Source organism: Primulina tabacum, chromosome 12, assembly GCF_025594145.1.
Source record: "Primulina tabacum isolate GXHZ01 chromosome 12, ASM2559414v2, whole genome shotgun sequence".
NCBI lineage: Eukaryota > Viridiplantae > Streptophyta > Magnoliopsida > Lamiales > Gesneriaceae > Primulina > Primulina tabacum.
This window is the reverse complement of record NC_134561.1, coordinates 38,465,464-38,484,541: the sequence shown is the minus strand read 5'-3', so window position 1 is coordinate 38,484,541 and position 19,078 is coordinate 38,465,464. Positions and strand designations below refer to the sequence as shown.

The 19,078-nt window shown below is 33.0% G+C and overlaps 1 protein-coding gene and 1 pseudogene across 2 annotated transcripts; both read left to right on the top strand.

Annotated features, from left to right (window-relative positions):
- The first annotated feature begins 7,225 nt into the window (after positions 1-7,225).
- On the top strand, positions 7,226-9,929 carry LOC142520892 (auxin-induced protein AUX22-like). 2 transcript variants are annotated; one of them, XM_075624051.1, is made up of 3 exons: positions 7,226-7,641; positions 8,637-8,733; positions 9,678-9,929. In XM_075624051.1, the coding sequence occupies exons 1-3, from the start codon at positions 7,305-7,307 to the stop codon at positions 9,775-9,777; spliced, it is 534 nt and encodes a 177-aa protein (XP_075480166.1). In that variant the 5' UTR covers positions 7,226-7,304; the 3' UTR covers positions 9,778-9,929. The 2 variants fall into 2 exon arrangements, with proteins under 2 accessions (XP_075480166.1, XP_075480167.1); XM_075624052.1 differs by having other exon boundaries at positions 7,227-7,641; positions 8,640-8,733.
- Positions 9,930-12,753: 2,824 nt separating this feature from the next.
- LOC142520891 (aromatic aminotransferase ISS1-like) lies at positions 12,754-17,148 on the top strand (annotated as a pseudogene).
- The last annotated feature ends 1,930 nt before the right edge of the window (positions 17,149-19,078 follow it).

Here is a 19,078-nt window from a genome sequence, read left to right as displayed (position 1 = left end):
ATAAAAAAACAAAAATATAGTTTTCCCAAATTTTTAACCTTTTGTGAGGAAGCCATTCGAGGCACAATAATAGTGACAGAAGCATTAAATTAAACAAAATAATGACAAAGCTGCGTGCTTCTTCACATAGAAATCCAAGTCAAAACCCTCCGGATCTTGTTGGACAAATATGTGGGTAAAAAAAAAAAACACACACACACACATACAAGGAAAAAAAGCAAGTTGTTGACTTTTATTAAATTTTTAATCGACTTTTGAAGCTCGTTAAGTTTTTTTTTTTAAAAAATAATAAACAAATTCTAAAGGATTGTGATAGTTAATAAATATTAATGCCTAGATGTCATATTCATCAAATTAATTTACTTATACTTTGAATTTAATATGCTTAAATGCTTTGACACAACTTCGAGTTAAAAGATAAAATATCACTTGATTACACGTCTTTGTTTCATCTAATATTTAACGATATTGTTTCTCACGAAAATTGCGGGGCGTGCCAGGCACGTGTTTGTACCAAAGTTGTGAAATGATCTGACTTCTTTGTCAAGCGTTGCGAGTCCCGATTCGACCGTTAGTTCTAATTCCCTCGGTGTGGCTTCAAAGCGAAAAATATAAACTGAGGAATATAATGAAATTGAAGAGAAAATCCATGAACAACATCAAATTTAATTACGTTGTTATGAACAAAAACGACATTTTTTACAAGAAAGTTGGAGGAATATGCCAAAATCTAAAGAAACTAGGATGTTAGAAATTGGAAAATATGCAGATAAAATATTGAGAGAATTGAAGAAGCTTTTGTTGTAGCTTTGTTGGATGTTTGTGTTGTTTTTGTCGGGGCTTTTTCTGATTCCATTCCCTTCTCTTTTGACACACTCTGCCCATCAGTTGCTCCTTTCCACGATCATCCCACGATCTTCCACCTTGGGTAATGGTCGTAACTGGCATCAACATTCCTTTACTGGGCCAACTGCAACTTTCCTTGGGCTTCATCTATTGGGTTGTGGCTTGGGCTTCATGGATTTTGGCTAATTATATTGCTCCCAGCCAAGTTGGGTCCTTGTTTAATTGATTTGGGCTAAACAGATATATTCAAATAACATATATCGTCTCACAAAATAAGAGATCTGTCTCACAAAATATGACCCGTGAGCCCGTCTCACACAAATTTTTGTCTTCCCCATAAATTCACACTAAATTTTCGGATATCCGATTTTTCCCTATTCATCTTTAAACTCCACGTGTTTTTGTTCATGCATCCAAATTTTCCGCTAATTATACAATGGTTTGTACAATTTTTTTTTTTTAAATTAGATGAAAAATAATTCAATCATTTTCAAAAAAGCAAAAAACTTTAGTGGGCTTGGAAACGGGTTTATCCATAATTTGTAAGAGGTCCAAAATTTCCTCTATATTAACAAATGGGCAGATCTTATAATATCTGAATTCATGGGCTGGTTTGATCCACACATTGTGTCCAGACTGCTGAAACTATGAGTGGGCCTACGCACCGACGATTATAGGCATGGCCCATATCATGTCGGCCCACAATTTCTTCACTAGATATTACTTTGATCAATACAAATATCTCAATTATTTTCATATATCCCAATATAATTATTAATTTCAGTTCACATTTTCTCAAAAATATCAATATTTATTTAGAAAATTTTAATTAGCAGTAAACACTTGCATGATTTGACTATTACAAGAAATATGTTTTGTTTCTTCAAAATTATTAAAATTTGGTAATAAAATCGTCAAAATATCGACATGACACCATATATGTTAACAAAATATGAAGTCATTCACTGATCATTGACATAAGTCATCAATATCCAGTGTCATGACGTCATTATTCCAACAGAAAATGACTAAAATCGAAAAAAAAACCAACTTACTGAATTAAAGATGAACTTTAACGACTTACATGACCAAAAGCAAAAACCGATAAACTTGTTGGACTAATTTATAATTTTCCCAAAACAAAATCAAACAGATACAAAAGTCTCACTCTCCATATTTAAAAAAAAAAACTTAAATTTATAGTCGAAATATATACAATTTCAAAAACACAATTTCTCAAAGAACACATTTCCAAAGAAATCAAACCAAAAACATATATCTAAACATCATGTCAACTTCCAAAAATCATATTGAGAAAATGCTAAAAATAATAATTTCAAAATTTTTGGAATAAAAAAATAATTGGAACCAACTCTCAGGTATGGCCAAATGCTTTGAAGGATTCGTCCAACCATAAGTTAACCGTAGACTTTGTTTGGACATGAAAATAATTATGTGGGTTTTGATAATAATTGTTAGATTCTTAAACATATAATTCAAGGCTTGCATTGTTGTCTACATTTTAGCAGCCAAACACAGCCGTAACCCATGATGTGCTCGAGACAACACCCATTACATGTCCCCTTTTCTAATAATATAACCCTAGGAAACATATGCTCGGCTTTGACCCCACCCCACCCCACCCCATATAAGAGCTCCCGAGCCGAGCTCTCGAGGAAACCGAGCCGACCTCCCAGTAGGACATTTTCGCACCGGTTGAGAGGTTAGTAGCTGACCTCCTGAGCCGAGCTCCCGTGGTGGTCAGGGAATGGCCGAGCTAGTACTTAAGAAGACTCTTACTTAGACGTTAGCAGACAGCCCGCGGGAGTCAAGCTCGGAGGGGTAAAACCTATTAAGATTCACCAAATCTTTCAGGATCTAACCAAATCTGGCACAATATATACTCAAATCTTTTAGGATTCTGAAGATCTAAACCTACCAAATCAGGACTCTACCATTCTGCTATAAATACCAGGTTCCGTTCATTGTTCATTCATTCAGATATTCACATTCTCTCAGCACACACATTACTCTCTCAAATTTTCTATTCTCTGACTTGAGCGTCGGAGGGGCTACGCCGGAACAACCTTCCGGCCCCCTTCTAACGTTCTTGCTCGTTTTGCCAGATTTCGAGAGTCCAATCCGAGCTCCCCGAGTGACGTGCCGACCTCCCAGCCAGCGTTCCAAGGCCTGATCCGAGCTCTTCAAGCAAAGATCTGATATATATATATATATATATATATATATATATGGGGTGGGGTGGGTATATATATATGGGGTGGGATGGGGGCTTTTATATATATATTGAGAACAGATCAGGTGACACTCATTTATTTGATGTATTATTTTTTTACGTTTCATCACATCCAATAGATATCATTTATGATTTTTTTTTTAATTTTTGACTGAGATAATAACATTTATGAAAATCACGAGTGTAATATGTCATGAACGTCGTAAATCACTCGTAATGACTTTCACGCATGCAAATTTTATCTCCAAACCTCTCTAATATCAACAGTTTTGAAAGAACAACTTAAGATTGGAATCGATCATAAACTTAGTTGAGCTGAAAATTATACTTTATAATCAATTATGTTGACATTCAAGCCTCGTGTTTGAATTTGCAAACAATTTTCAAAATAAGTTAGGTAGCTATACTTTCAAGATCATCTTCACAATTCACATCACCATTTCACATTTCACCCAACTCCAAATTTTTTCTTATAAATAGCAATGAATTTGCATTGATTCAATCCATTGCAAGAAAAGCAACAAACAATCAATTGTGTGTATGGGTGGCAAAATGCAACACAATCCGTCAACCCGACACGACCCAACACGAAAAAAACCAGGTTCGGGTTGGGGTTTGTCGGGTTCGGGTTGTGTGGGTTCGGGTTAGTGCCATGTTAGACGGGTTTCGGGTTGGGTCGCGGGTTGACCTGAATTTCTTTTAAAAAAATATTACCTATATTTTTATATATTTTATTTTTGAACAAAATTTATTGTATATTTATATGATAAATTTTCATCATTTAATATTTATTTTGTATATATTTTATTTTTTTAACAATTGTTTATTTGATTTATTAAATATACTTTTAATTTTCTACCATTAAACTTTCAAATTTAAATCGGAAATTTTGTCATTATGTGTTTAAATTAAAATATTATTATTATTTTTTATTTTTTCGAATTTTTTTCATTAATTTTTTTTAAAAAATAAATAAAATTCGGGTTAGGCGGGTTAGACGGGTTCATGTTCGGGTTGGAGGTTTCGGGTTGCTTCGGGTTGGGTTCGGGTTGAAAAAAATATTGCGCGGGTTGACCCGAAACCAGACCCACCCGACCCGATTGACACCCCTAATTGTGTGTTGTTTAGCCTAATCATTTGGATAAATTTTAGTATGCTACGTGGTTGCAGTATTGTCCGATCTTCTGCATCTGAAAGAATTTTCTATTATGATTAGAGTTTTGTGAGTTCCACATCAAAAGTGAGATTGAGTGTATTATCCAAAAATTATTATTCTTGAAATTCTTGGTGTCTCTTAAGTTGTTCTAGGGAGAGTCGTTGTTATCTCATATTGTAGTAGAAATGATTTGTACCCGTTATCGATATAGTTAAGATTTTTTATGATGGACTTCGATCTCGTTTTTTTCCCCTAATTTGGGTTTTCCACGTAAAAATGTTTATGACGTTTTTTCTTCATAATTATATCACTTTGTCTGGATACGTAGACCCTACAACCCCAAATGTTATTGGGGTCGCTAGACCTACCAGGGTAGAACTAACCCTTGCTCCAAATTGATCTATCAAATAAAAATAAACCCTTATTTCATCGTCATTATATGAGAAACACACGAAACAGTACCGATCACACAAGGTTTTGAATACCACAAACCGTAAAACATTTGACATTTTGACTTTTTAATTTTTTTAATACTTTATTAGTTTTAAATTTATCATATATGAAGAGTCTTTTCTACTATCAAGTGCTGAGTGTGCTGACTCTTCCAGTTTCTACCTTACTACTACAGAACTCAACTATGAATATCGTCAAAACTAGGCTTTTATGCAAAATGGATAATGATTTTTTCTCGTATGTATTGATGATATTTATTGAAAGAGAAATTGTTTAAAATATATGTATAGATGTTATTACTGAAGGAACATCGAAATCCTTGTAGTTAAAAATTTTCTTTTTAAAATACACAGTTTATGTTTAGTTGAATATAACTGATGGAATTTTTGTCTTTCATCTTTTAATATTTTGTCCGTATCTTATAAGCGGCCTCCACAGAGTCGAAATTTTAGATCCGTCCATGTACATATATATACAAATATGTGTGTGTGCGCACGCGCGCGCGTGCAGGTGACGTACAAGATTAATGTATGTAGAGATCCCTCTGCTTCAAAATAAATGTACAAAAAAAATTGAATATATGCATGGAATCAGAGATGAGAGAAAGTGGGATGGACCCGACCCGTTTACTTTTGTGTACCATGTTGTTTCTTGTATGTGAGACATGCGGTTTTCAAAAGCTTCAAGCTGCTTCGACCGTCCCCTACGTCCAAATTCTACGCTCAATACAATGTTGCATATGGCAAAGGATCAATCCAAGAAGTCAAAGCCCGAACCCAATGTCCAAGCCTCCAAAAATTTCAAGCCCATAACAAATGTACATCTGTGTCAAAAATCGATTTTGTTACAGAGTATTGTAATTTTATACCTTCGAAAATAGAATATTATAAATTTAGGTATAACAAATTTTTATGTAGATATTTAACTAACTACACTACATGTAAAACATGTACATAATATGTAAAACAACTCGAGGTTGTGTTTGAATTGATAGATCTTACTTAAAAGTAGGGATTTGATTAGTTAAGAGACGGATTTCGAATAACTCCTATTTTTGGTGTACGTATTTGAATATCGTCACTATTAAAATTGTATAATTTGATATTAATCGAGTGGATTTGAAATTCACTTTATCGTCCAATGTGTTTAGATGCAAGAAAGAAATCAGTATCACTCCTATAATTAAGAGTATGTCTCTTGTGAGACGGTCTCACGAATCTTTATCTGTGAGACGGGTCAACTCTATTGATATTCACAATAAAAAGTAATACTCTTAGCATAAAAAGTAATACTTTTTCATGAATGACCCAAATAAGAGATCTGTCTCACAAAATACAACATGTGAGACGGTCTTACACAAGATTTTGCCTATAATTAAAGCAAATTAAACCATGCACATGCAATGTCGCGTAGGAGCACATCCAACGGCCACGATGAGGCCCTGGCAAAGCATTACAAATCGAGAGCCCTCGGATGTGCCCATATCCACCTTTGAATCTTGCCGGCCCATTCTTGTGTCTGAAGCAGCACACTCTTCCCTACCATTGCTTCTCATGTGACCGACCACTAAGCTTGCTTGACCTGGCAATGTCTACTGATCTTCTACGCGTGGACTCATGAATTCGACTAATTTTATATATTTTTGGGGGTACAACAATTATAATATATGGAAAATTACATATTTATAAATGTTAGAACTTTTATTTTTTGTTGTTAGCCCTTTTTCGACGATTGTACTGAGGTGACGTTGACATCCAATATTCTTACATGACATTAGATATTAACGATGTGATATTGGACAATGTTGTTAACACTACGGGTGAAAAAAATCCTCGTATCTTATTTTCTTATAGTCATGGACAAAACCCCTCTCTACTTGACCTTATCAACACCAATCCATGATTATTTGAAAGAGACGATTTGATTTATTCAAAGGGAAATAATTGTGTGGATCATTAACTGGTTTTATTTTGAATTTTAGCCTACTAACTAACCAGTATGAACAATAATAAGATATTCAAAGAAAAAACTATCTATTTGGCCTTGTCAAGACAGTTGTGGAGCTGCTGACGTATAACATTAAAAAAATGCTGACGTGACACGAAAAATTATTGATGTAGTGTCGGAAAATGCTAGCGCGTTCAGTGTCACGTCAACAATTGAATTAAAATAAACAAAAATTAAAAGTTAATACATCAAAATCAAAGTTTGACCAGTGAATGAATTAAAATCTAAAATAACACAAACTATAGTGAACCAAAAAAGTTATTTCTGTATTTTAAAATAGAAGCTTATTCCTTAAAGAAAACTGCAGTACATGAATTTAATCGAGATGGTCAGAGGGATGACTTGAGTCCGATCCAGAGACACAAAGTACGTACGAGCTAGACGACTCGATGCATTCATGACCTGCGAACCCTATATTTCAACAAAATTCGAAGTATATATGAAGTGGAGACAGCCCTTATTACCATACGGGTCCTACGTGTTTTGTTTGATTCATTACAAAACCTACTTTTTAAATTGATCTCTCAGCGAACACATTTCAAAACCAAAATACTAAAGAAAGGAAACCAAGTATTCCATCATCACAAAATGGAGAAAACCAATGGTTTAGGCATGGTACTCGAAACCGAGCTGAGGCTGGGGCTTCCCGGCGGGGGTGAATTGGGAGAGATCAAGAATGAGAAGAAAAGGGTGTTTTCCGAACTTTCCAGCGACCGTGGTGATAGGGAGGAGAACAAGAATCCGGTGGTGGGGTGGCCGCCGGTGTGCACTTATCGGAGGAAGAATAGCTTTACTGAGATGAAAATGTACGTGAAAGTGAGCATGGATGGAGCTCCTTTCCTTCGCAAGATTGATTTGAGTTTGCATAAAGCGTATTGTGATCTTGTCATGGCTCTTGACAAACTCTTTGGATCTTTTGATAACGGTGAGTTATATATATATATATATATATATATATATATATATATATATATATATATATATATATATATATATGGCATTATTTTCCAGTTTCTTTTTTTTATATATATATTATATTCAGAAAAATGAGGCCAATTGATTTATTTAGGGAAGAAGTAAGCTACAATTTCATAATGAAAGAACTATTTTGGCAAATTCCTGCCATGCAAAATTGGAATAATCGATGATCTAACGTATGTAAAACATCCAATTTGTTATAAAATGATTAAAAAATATCGCGAAATAGAATTCATAGATTACCGATATTTTTGGAATAGTGCTTGCAACTTGAATTAGATCCAATATAGATCGGATCGATCCGTCGGTAATTTTAATTATTTTTTGAACTAATTTTGTATGAACACCTTTCATATGGTGAGAATGGCTCTGGATTGTGACACAATTCTAGTGTGAAAATTATTATTTTCATATAAAAAAATTTATATTTATTTTACTTATTATTTAAGGTTTTTTTTTTTTTTTTTTGTATATATAAGAAGTATTTAAGAATTGGGTTATTTAGAATGAAGCCATTCATGTCCATTTCGAGTCCAGAAAATTTACAAAAACTGCATGTTTCCAAAGCTTCCAAAATCCAACCTGCGAGATAGGATGCGGTTAACGTAGGGCAGAACGAAATTAACTTTACCATCAATTTTGGTCTGGGATCTAGATTAAAAAACCGTCGCTAACACCTGATTTTTTTGTAGTGTCTTCCATAGACATCGATTATTCGCAGCACTAAAAATTGGTATAAATATTTGCGGATGATTAATTTCTAAACATCGCAGTTTGATTACGAATAAAATCTTGTTTTCGAGATTTAATTGTAACAAATCACTCTTTTTCTCTAGATTTTAAAAACTAATTTAAATGTTAGGATCTAAGTGATTTATAAAATGGTAAATTATTTCAAAAAATAATTTTTTAAATTAAAAATTATTTGATTGATTGAAATAGTAGGGGAGGGATCCAAAGATTCAGACAACTGTAAGTACGTTCCAATTTACGAGGACAAAGATGGAGATTGGATGCTCGTTGGAGATGTCTCATGGGAGTAAGTTTCTCACTCCAAATTTATGTATTTATTTATTTTAAATTTAATTTAAACAATTTAATTAATATTTTAAATATATGTATTTATTTATTTATTTATTGCCGACAGAGTTAAAATCGGGTAATAAATTAAATCTGATTAATTACAAGACATGAAATGTGGAGAAGTACAACAATGCCTGGTAAAGACAAACATTATCATGTACATATAGAAAGTATTTAAGACCATTCATCATTTCCTTACACAACCACATCATCCCATGTAACACTTTTATTATGAAATATTGTCACCAAAAAATTTAATTTCTTTGCTGTAAAAACTAATAATCTAGGATTAAAAAATTATAATAAATTATTATATAATTTTCCTTTTCACTAAAAAATGGTTTTACTTGTACTTTTATACATTACTTTGTATTCAATTTTGAAATAGATACAGTTAAACCAACTATATAAACTTTGTGAGCCTGAAGATGTTTTTGAAAAATTAAATAAAATTAAAGTTTGATTCGTTTACATATTTATTTACGGGCAAAAACTTGTGTGAGACGGTCTCACTCGTATTGGTGAGACAGATCTCTTATTTGGGTCATCCATGAAAAAGTATTACTTTTTATGCTAAAAGTATTATTTTTTATTGTGAATATCAGTAGGGTTGACCCGTCTCACAGATAAAGATCCGTGAAATCGTCTCACAAGAGACCTACTTTTATTTACGTCTGAGTAGTACTTTATCATATAAACTCATGTGAGATGGTCTCACGGGTCAATTTTGTGAAATATACATGAATCTTAACATAAATATAAATTTTATTTCAAAATTATCATGATCTTTGCCTCTAAGTGTAGGATCGAAGAACTCGTGTTACGACTTATGTACGTATTCTTCGTAGGTGGCTACGAGGTTTACCTAAAAATAACATTTGGTAACTATTTGATGTGTAGAATGTTTATAGAGTCATGCAAAAGGCTTCGGATTATGAAGAGATCGGACGCAAAGCTTCAAGCAAAGGACCTTCTCAAGGGACTCTCCAAAGACGAGTGATTAAACCCTAGGCAAGGGCATATCAGTCTTTTACTATATAAATTTTCTATCAGGGTTTGCTCCTAGACCAATTAGTAATAATACATTAAATTTTTATTAATTAATTAATTAAATTGGCGATATATTTATGTTGAGATATGTATTCAAGATTATTGCTTGTGTGCTATATATGTTGATTCATATATAATTCATTATTAAATTAATGTATTTTGCCAAGTTTGTGGGTTAACTAGGGTAATTCACAATTTGGTCCCAATATTTTAGGAAAATTTTAATTTAGTCATATTTTTTTTAATGTCCTAAAATAGTTCTTTTTGTTAAACATTTGACTCCCATTTTACAAATGTTTTTATTTTTATTTACTTTTTTTAGCTCATCATGCTTCCGTAAAATAATTAACACCTCATGCCTTTTGACCAAAATGCCACCGGGTCGTGTCTACCAGATTTTATAGTATGCATGCCCCTCATAGTCTAACCACCTAGCACAACATTGTTTTGTTTCCTACCTCAAGGCATAGAAAAATATATTTAATTTGAAATAAGCATAACATGAAAGGGGTAAAATCTTGCTAATTTTATTCAGACATACATGTTATTACATTAGTAACCTTTCTGTAGATGAGTAAATAATTAGCTGAAAAGATAACTAAGTGTAATCCTATAAACATCATGTAATTCAATAATAGACATTGTATTATCAACTTGTATCATACCTGCAACTTATGTATTTAGGATAAATTTGTTGAACTCGTTTTGAAGCATCTCAATGTATTCCCTAAAATTTTTCTGCATTCATGATGACATCGAAATTAGCATTGTTCATCCATTGTTAGAAAATCTGAAAGAATATTATCATGAGATTTAATAATATTAGAAATATAATTTAGATATAAAGCTTGTCGTCTTAATAATCTAACTTTCTCAAGTGTTTATTATCAACTTTCAAGGTAAATTTTTTTGCAAGTAAAAATAATGGTCATTTTTCAAAAGCATGTTTTACCGCATAGAATTATTTTTGTCGATGCGACTTCGTATGAATTTTGCATTTGAAAATAGTCAATTGCAATATCTGTTTGATTTTTCTCCTTCTAGTATTAGTTTTGTAAGAACTGTTACTAAATAATGATCACTGACATATGTGTATAATACTAGATTATCTTCATTTTGAGGAATAACTATTTTTGAAAGTGTTTTGCAAATCTCTTTTAGTTGGCTGAGTCATTTAGTGTATTCTTTTGTCCACATGAATCACGCATCTTTATTTAGTAATGGTTGCTAGATTCTTGATGAACATTCTTGCAAAGTTAACAATTCCTAAGTTTCTTACAAATTGTTTACTGTCTTTGAGTATTTCTGAAAAATTCTTTACATCTTCAACAACGTGTTCTTGAAAAATTATTCCCGAATCATCTATTTTACCCCCAAGAAATTCAGTTTTTCTTGTAATGATTATTGTATTATTTTCAAATAGGACAAGTCCTCCTTATTACATTTGGAGAATATATCTAAATGTTTAATATGTTATCTATTTTTTTAAATGCAATTAAAATATCATCAATATAAAAAAATATAAACTCGATCTTTACTTAGATTATCCATATTTCTTCAAAATATGTGGGGTGCATTAGTCAATCTTGGTAATAATTCCCGAATATAATGAAACTGTATTGTGGAGAAAGCTGTGAATTTCTTATTTTTTTTCTTTCATCCGAATTTGATAGAATCCGAACTCACAATTATTTTTTTAAAAAAATAATATAAAAATAACATTAGTTAGAAAATCAATCCAAGACCAACTATATATTCACCTTGCATATATAGTTATTGGTGTTTGTTAAATATTTGTCTATATATCAAATACACACATGATTTACAATATGCAATTAAACTTTAGTCTTCTCATCTCTAAATACTATAAACTGATGTAAGATGAAGTATAAGTTATTGATGATATTATGTATGATTATATATCTCAAAAATATTACTTTTTATTGTATGTATAGATCGAGTCGAAGATCCGTATATTAAATTTTACTGGTGAAAGAATCTCACAAAAGTTTTGACTATTAATATTATCATTGAGGCAAGAGTAAATAGTTAATCCTCAGCTACAAGTAAAGCATATTCACAAGAATCACAACCTCCATAAATTAAACCAAATCAAACAAGATTCAGGACTATCAGATTATACAACTTCAGTCAACATGCCATGGACGTTCCTCCAGGAAACCAAGAAATGTCCTATACTTAACGTGTTAGAAAGAAACATGAAGAGAAAAGATGCCTTTATGCTTGGTCAGTTCAGTTTCTTTGTTTTACTTGAGAAGTGATGTTTTTTTACTTAGTACTGATCAACCATTTTGTGCGCTTCCACGGGTGATGATTTTGTTAGTATATATGTTTGAGTTGTTTTGATATACGCAGCATCTTCGCGTTGTGTTGCTGTTTTTGTTGTTATGAAACCTGCGAATGCTGTCTGGATATCTGCTGCTGCAACTGTGCCTGAGTCATTAGATATTATATTTTTCTTAGTATTTCTTGTTTCGTTTTTTGTTCTTGGAAATCGTTGGTTGTTTTAATTTCATCTCATTGTGTTCATTAGTAAAGATGAAATAATACATGACTTAAAGTTTGCTGATATTATACAGAAAGCCTGAAGTTTTCAGAGATTTTCATCGATTTTTTTATATATACACACGAAATTACCGTCGTTAAACTATATAAGCTCGCGGCTCCTCAAAAGAACACAAAATATAAATGTTAAGAACACAAACTGCTCAATTAATAAAATAAAAATAAACAAATATTAAAAAAATGTATTTATTTCACGTAAATATATCAGAGGAATAGGCTCTACACGCACTTTCTTGAAAATTTATTATTAATTTTTTTGAAGAAAAAAATGTATTTGATATAATTGTAACAATAACAATAGTAATAATGATGATTATAATGACAACGGAAAAAGAAGGGCGGGTCATCTTTTTGCTTTTCTTTGACATGACTTTAATGGATTTCAAACAAAATGGTTGACGGTGGTGATAGGTTTTATACACAGAAACGAATCTCAATTCAAACTTTTTATTTAATCTTTTCTGAAACTAACAATTTAATATGACGCTTCGCCAATCTTTAGGCGTTGAAAAGCAACAATCTTTCGCATCCCCCCCAAAAAAAAGCAATAATCTTTGATGGGTAGCTGAGAATAGGCCAAAAGTTGTAAACTTGGTCAATATAAGACTTCCGTTTCTCATTTGGAATCATCTGCGTTATCGGGTTAGAGAAAAAAAGGGTGAAAATTTTCAGCGAAATGGGTTCTTACGGGACTCTCGCGAGAAGGGCTTTGCTTACTGATACTCCTGTGATGGTTGAGGTAATCAATTTGTCGATTTAAAATGAGATCCATTTCCATTTGTTTGTGGAGCAGTTGATTGTCAATTGCTTTACTATTTGAAAATGGAGTGTGTTTACTTGAAGTGAATAAATGGATTTTATGTTTCGAATCTCAGATACAAGAATTGATCCTTGGTTTGAAGGATTATGTTTCTCTAGCTCAGGTTAGTTTCACTTTTCCCTTTTTTAAAATTTTTTTTTTAATTTTGTGTGACTTTGTAGAAAACATGTTTGTAGTGATATTCATGTGTCTGCGTATGGAGTTCGAGATTTAAGAACTGTGAACAGGCCTTCCCTGTTGTTTTTTTGGGGGAGTTGATACATAAAGCCCATGGTGCCCGATTCTTGGGAAATTTTATTCCTTAATCTTGGCATTTGGACAGTGGCGGTCTTCTTTCTAAATGATGAATGTGATTAAAATAATTGTCTTTCGACTTGTGTTGGATTGCTGTTAATAAGATGATTTATTCTTGTCAATGATTTCTTCGAGTTATTGATCACATCACTGGACTAAGATATATCCAAATTTTCCATCCGAAACTGTATTACTTGGCTGGCTAATGGTGGTGCGATGGCTTGAACCATGAGAAAAGATCTTGATCTGTTGACTTCCTACTGTTGTTTTGTACGCAACTCCAAAATGCTCGTAGTTCTCTTTCTTTATGTTCGAAAACTGGCTCATCTCTTTTTTTCTTTCCAATTTTCTTTGAATATCCAGACATGTGACAAAATTGCTAGTTCAGTGTCAATCACTAGTAGATATAAAAAATATTGTGCCCCTGATCATCGTTTGCTTATGGTCTTGGTACATTTGCTTGTGCAGTCTATCTTGTACCACCTGGCCATCCAATCAAAGATTTCATGAAAATAGCGGTTTTTCCATTTAATTATCTATTGGCATTGCTATCAAAGCATTTTTCCAGGTGCTGACTACATCCTGGACATGTTGCTCAACAGGGCATAGTGTATTGGCAACCACCAAAGAAGGCATTAGAAAAGGTGCAACAACTAGTATGGGATCCTTCAGTTAGTCGATATGGTGCTGATGAAGGTCTGCCTGAGCTGAGGGAGGCATTAACTAAAAAGGTGGCACTTGTTACATTGTTGTTTTGTGCTAAACTTTGTTTCTTTAATCACTTATTGCCTAGCGTGATTCAGAATACTGTCTCATGCCCTTATTGTTAAAATTGTTTTCGTGTACCCCAAACTGACTTCATGGAGTTATTTTAATGGCATGGCTTCTTCTCTCTAAATTATAACAAGTGAAATAATGTAGAGACCATCTTTTCTAAATCTTTGTCTTAATCAGTCTTATGCGACAATATTTTTTACCTTTTTTTCAGTTACTCACTGAAAATCGGTTGTGCAATTCCTCTGTGATGGTCACTGCTGGAGCTAATCAGGTGGGTAGGCTGTTTGGATCTGAAAATTTTACTTTAAAGAGTATAAGAGTCCTAGCTTGTCATGTCACAGCACTAAGGATTCTAAAATTTCTGTATGATACCTTTGATATTTATTTGCCTTTCTATGATGCTCGTCCACTTGTCTCTGTGCCTTTTTTCTTTGAACCTCTGTACAGATAGTATGTCAGTTTCTTGAGCTTGAAAACTGTCAAACGAGATTATTCTTGAATTGATTTTAATCTTCCACGTTATGATTTCCCCACATCACTCCTAACTGCTAATTTGCGAATTAATAAATTTTGATGATGCATGCCAAAACTCTGGTCACTTTGTGTCTTACATAGTTTCACACGGTAATTTTTGTATTTCTCCAAACAACTGTGTCATTCATTTGACATTCATAGCAGTCACTGGGACTTCATATCCATGTAACTTGAAGAAATATCCTCGCCAAATTGATGCAGGCTTTCGTGAATATCGTTCTGACACTGTGTGATGCTGGAGATTCTGTCATCATGTTTGCGCCATACTACTTCAACTCATACATGTCATTTCAGATGACCGGGGTAACTAACATTTTGGTTGGTCCTGGGGATTCAAAGACACTCTATCCAGATGCAGGTTAATATCTTAGTTCCATATATCAGACAAAATTGGTCGTAATAAGCATGCTTTCTTTGATTTCCTTTTTTTGCACTGAACTTGTCTGTTATTGATGTCAGGCTTATGATTTTGCATCTACTGATGAATTTGAATTTTTTTTTAAATTTTAAATTATCAACTTCCATTTCTCCTTTGGCCAGAATTGAGGGATCCCTTAGACACGAGATAGTTGATTTTGTCGGTTTTTGATTTGAGATCTCTTTATTAAAAATGTGAATCAAGGTTTAAAGAAGTGAAGGGATAAAGAGGCCTTGAACATGACATATATATAGGATTTATTAAATCAGAATGTTTCAAATCCTTGAGTATGGCAGTTCCCATACGGGTTTTTCTATCGGGTTTTCTATTTGAATTTAGTGGAAGGCCTTGTGCAAATTATTGAACAATATTGTTGGGCATTTAAATAATGAAATTTGCTAAATAGGAATGTAATCACATTGCACCTCATCAAGTATACAGGCAACAACGTTGAGGAATCAAAAGTTTCTAAGACGTATTCATGCACAAAAACTAATTTATTGTATCGTTCCCGTGCTCTTTTTATAGCCGACCACACTTAGTAGGACAAATGCTTGTTATTGTTGATAAATTTCAAAGTTTTCTTCTTCTTTAGACTGGCTAGAGAGGACCTTACTGCATACAAAACCGACTCCGAAGCTTGTATCTATTGTAAATCCTGGTAATCCATCAGGAACCTACGTCCCAGAACCTCTTCTTCAGGTCTCTCTCGCTCTGAACGAGCTTAAATTTCATTTGAATATTTATCAAAATGAAGCTAGTTTCAAAGCATTATTTGCTGTGTGGATTATATATTGTCTAATTTCCAATTTACTAATTATGCCATTTTCTTGTGTGGATTTATTGTCTTTAAGCAGAAAATATCAGATCTTTGTAGAAATGCTGGATGTTGGCTTGTAGTTGACAATACATATGAGTGAGTCGACATTTTTTCTTTTTTATCCTTTTCGTCGATACATTTCTGGTGTGCTATTTTTCAAACAAGCAGAGTCGTGTTGCAGGTATTTTATGTATGATGGTCGGAAGCATGTATGCGTTGAGGGCGATCACATAGTCAATATTTTTTCGTTTTCAAAAGCTTATGGGATGATGGGATGGCGAGTTGGATACGTAAGTGAAAGCTCTCGAATCTCATTGTTTTATTTGAACTCTTCAAATTAATTAATTCATTATAGGCTTTTCCCTTAAACTCAAGTTTTTACCCCTTTTAACTTCTATGTCATGAAATCAATCTTGACTTAAAATTTTCGAAGAACTTGGTTTTTCATATCTATACATCAAAATCGAACGTCTTTCCCATTTCAGATCGCGTACCCTACACATGTACAAGGTTTCGCAGCTCAACTTCTTAAAGTTCAGGACAACATACCCATCTGCGCCCTATAATCTGCCAACGGCTAGCTCTCCACTCTTTGGAAATGGGACCTGAATGGGTCGCCGATCAAGTCAAAAACCTTGTAAAAAACCGAGAACTATTATTAGATGCACTGTCCCCGTTGGGGGAGGATGCCATCAAAGGAGGAGAAGGAGCGATATATTTGTGGGTTAAGCTCCCGGATGTGTATACAGATGATTTTGAAGTAGTTCGTTGGCTTGCTCGTAAACACGGGGTTGTTCTGATTCCTGGAAGTTCTAGTGGATGCCCCGGGCATCTTAGGATCTCGTTCGGGGGATTGGTCGAGGATCATTGTCGTGTCGCTTCGGAAAGACTCAGGAGAGGGTTAGAAGAATTGGTGATTGAAGGAATGATCCCATGATCTTATCTAGTTAGAAATGGAACAACTTTGTGGTTTTGCAATTTCTCACATTTGATCATTACAGTGTAAAAGAAATTATTCAAATACTCCAAATTATATTTTCATCAAATGAATATACACCATTAGTTCGCGACTTGTGCTTTAGTTATTTAGAATATTTACTAAGTTTTTGTATACCCCTTTTTGGTCTCTTAAAATATCCCTTCTCCCTCTTGTTTTTGAAGGATAAATATGAAGGAGCTTGCAAGGCTTATTAAAAAATTTTAAATAAGATTTTTTTTAAAAAAATTTTTTTTGGAGAAAATTATAATTTTGATTTTGTATATTTGTGTCTTTGCAATTTTTTCCTCGGTTTTGATCCATTATTTTTATTTTTTTCTCACAATTTTAGTACTTCTCTAACGTGATACCAAGGTGGTGCTGACGAAGTATTGATGTAACATCGACATGGTGCTAATGTGTCTAGTGTTATATGAGTATTCCAAACGAAAAGTGGCTAAAATTGTCAAAAATTGACAGACGTATAGTTAAAACTGAAATTTAAATTAAATGTACCAAAATCGCAAAGAATGAACATATTTTTCTCAAAAGAAAAAATTCCCAAGTTTTCCTTTTGTTTATTTTCTTCTCTAGTTTGGTTCTTGATGTTGACAAAACCCTACCCACACAAAATTGTTGTGTGATCTTGACCCTAAAAGCTTTCAAAAATTGTTATACTATTAGGCTAAATTTTGTGTTCTTTTATTAGGTAAGACTAACAATATTCAATCATACAATATATCAGAAGATATTGTCTCTATATTTGTCGTCCCACTTCCCAAAACTTCCTTCACGATGATAAGATTCTCAGAATAGAATGCTACAAAAACATCTGGGAAGGGATAAAATGTCAGTAAAATGGGGATAGGGAATTGGAGTAATAGTTAAATGATTGAATTGCAATTTAACTATATATTTCTGTTTTTTTTAATATATTAAAATATGGTCCTTCAAAATCTTTAAATCACAACCTTAATACATGTCATCAATAATGTGTCACTCATCTATTGGATGTACAATTTGGATATGCTTCATCACATCCAATAGATATAGATATGAAGGAAGCTCAACGGTTGAAATTATATATATCCTGTCCTGATTTTTCGCCAACAGGGGCGGAGACACATGCTTGTTTACCCAAGCTTCCCAATTTTTTTTTAAAAAAATTGTATATGAAAATTTTGTATAATTTTGGAATAATATGATATTAGTCCATGTAGATCAATTTAAAATATTAAAAGATTCTAGGGTTTAAAATTTCATCTCGAACAGAGCCATTATATTTACATAAGCACATGCATGGGCAATTCAGGATGGCTGCCCATTAATTTCTGATAATTTTCATCAATATTCAATTATTTGTGAAACATCCCATGCATTTCATTTTTTGTTATTTTCTGTTTGATCTCTCGGAAATGAGTTCATGTACAGACAAATTCACCTATATATGCATCTAACTTTCACGAGTTTCTCCACATATAGAACATGGCATATTTGTTAAATTAAAAAAAACGTGTTAGATTATTGTGCAATTAATTAACGAGTAGGTTTCCCGTGAGAAAATATCACATATTCATATCCGTGCGACAGATCGACCAAGTCTATACATGAAACGAAAAATAAAATTTTTGACATAGAAAATAATAATTTTCATGTGTCGGGTCGGGTCGGGTCGGAGATCTATTTTACATAATTGACTCGTGAGATGATCTAACAAAAGTTTAAGTATTATTTAATATTGCTATCGATTGATAGCTATTTAATATATTAGTGTTTTTTTTAACAATGAAACCTTCAACACTACCCTTTAGTGCACACCGAATAAATTTCGAACACAATCACTTGCAAACTACGTCGTCAACCGGTAAAAATATCGAAAAGAAGATATATACATACACATAATAATAAGCGTTCAGATTGAATTTCCCGGTACTTGTATAGATAATATATAAAATTTTGAAAAGAGAGAGCAAGTGAGTAACCAACCGTCGGTGAATTTTTAAATTTGTGGAGCCTCGACCGGAGA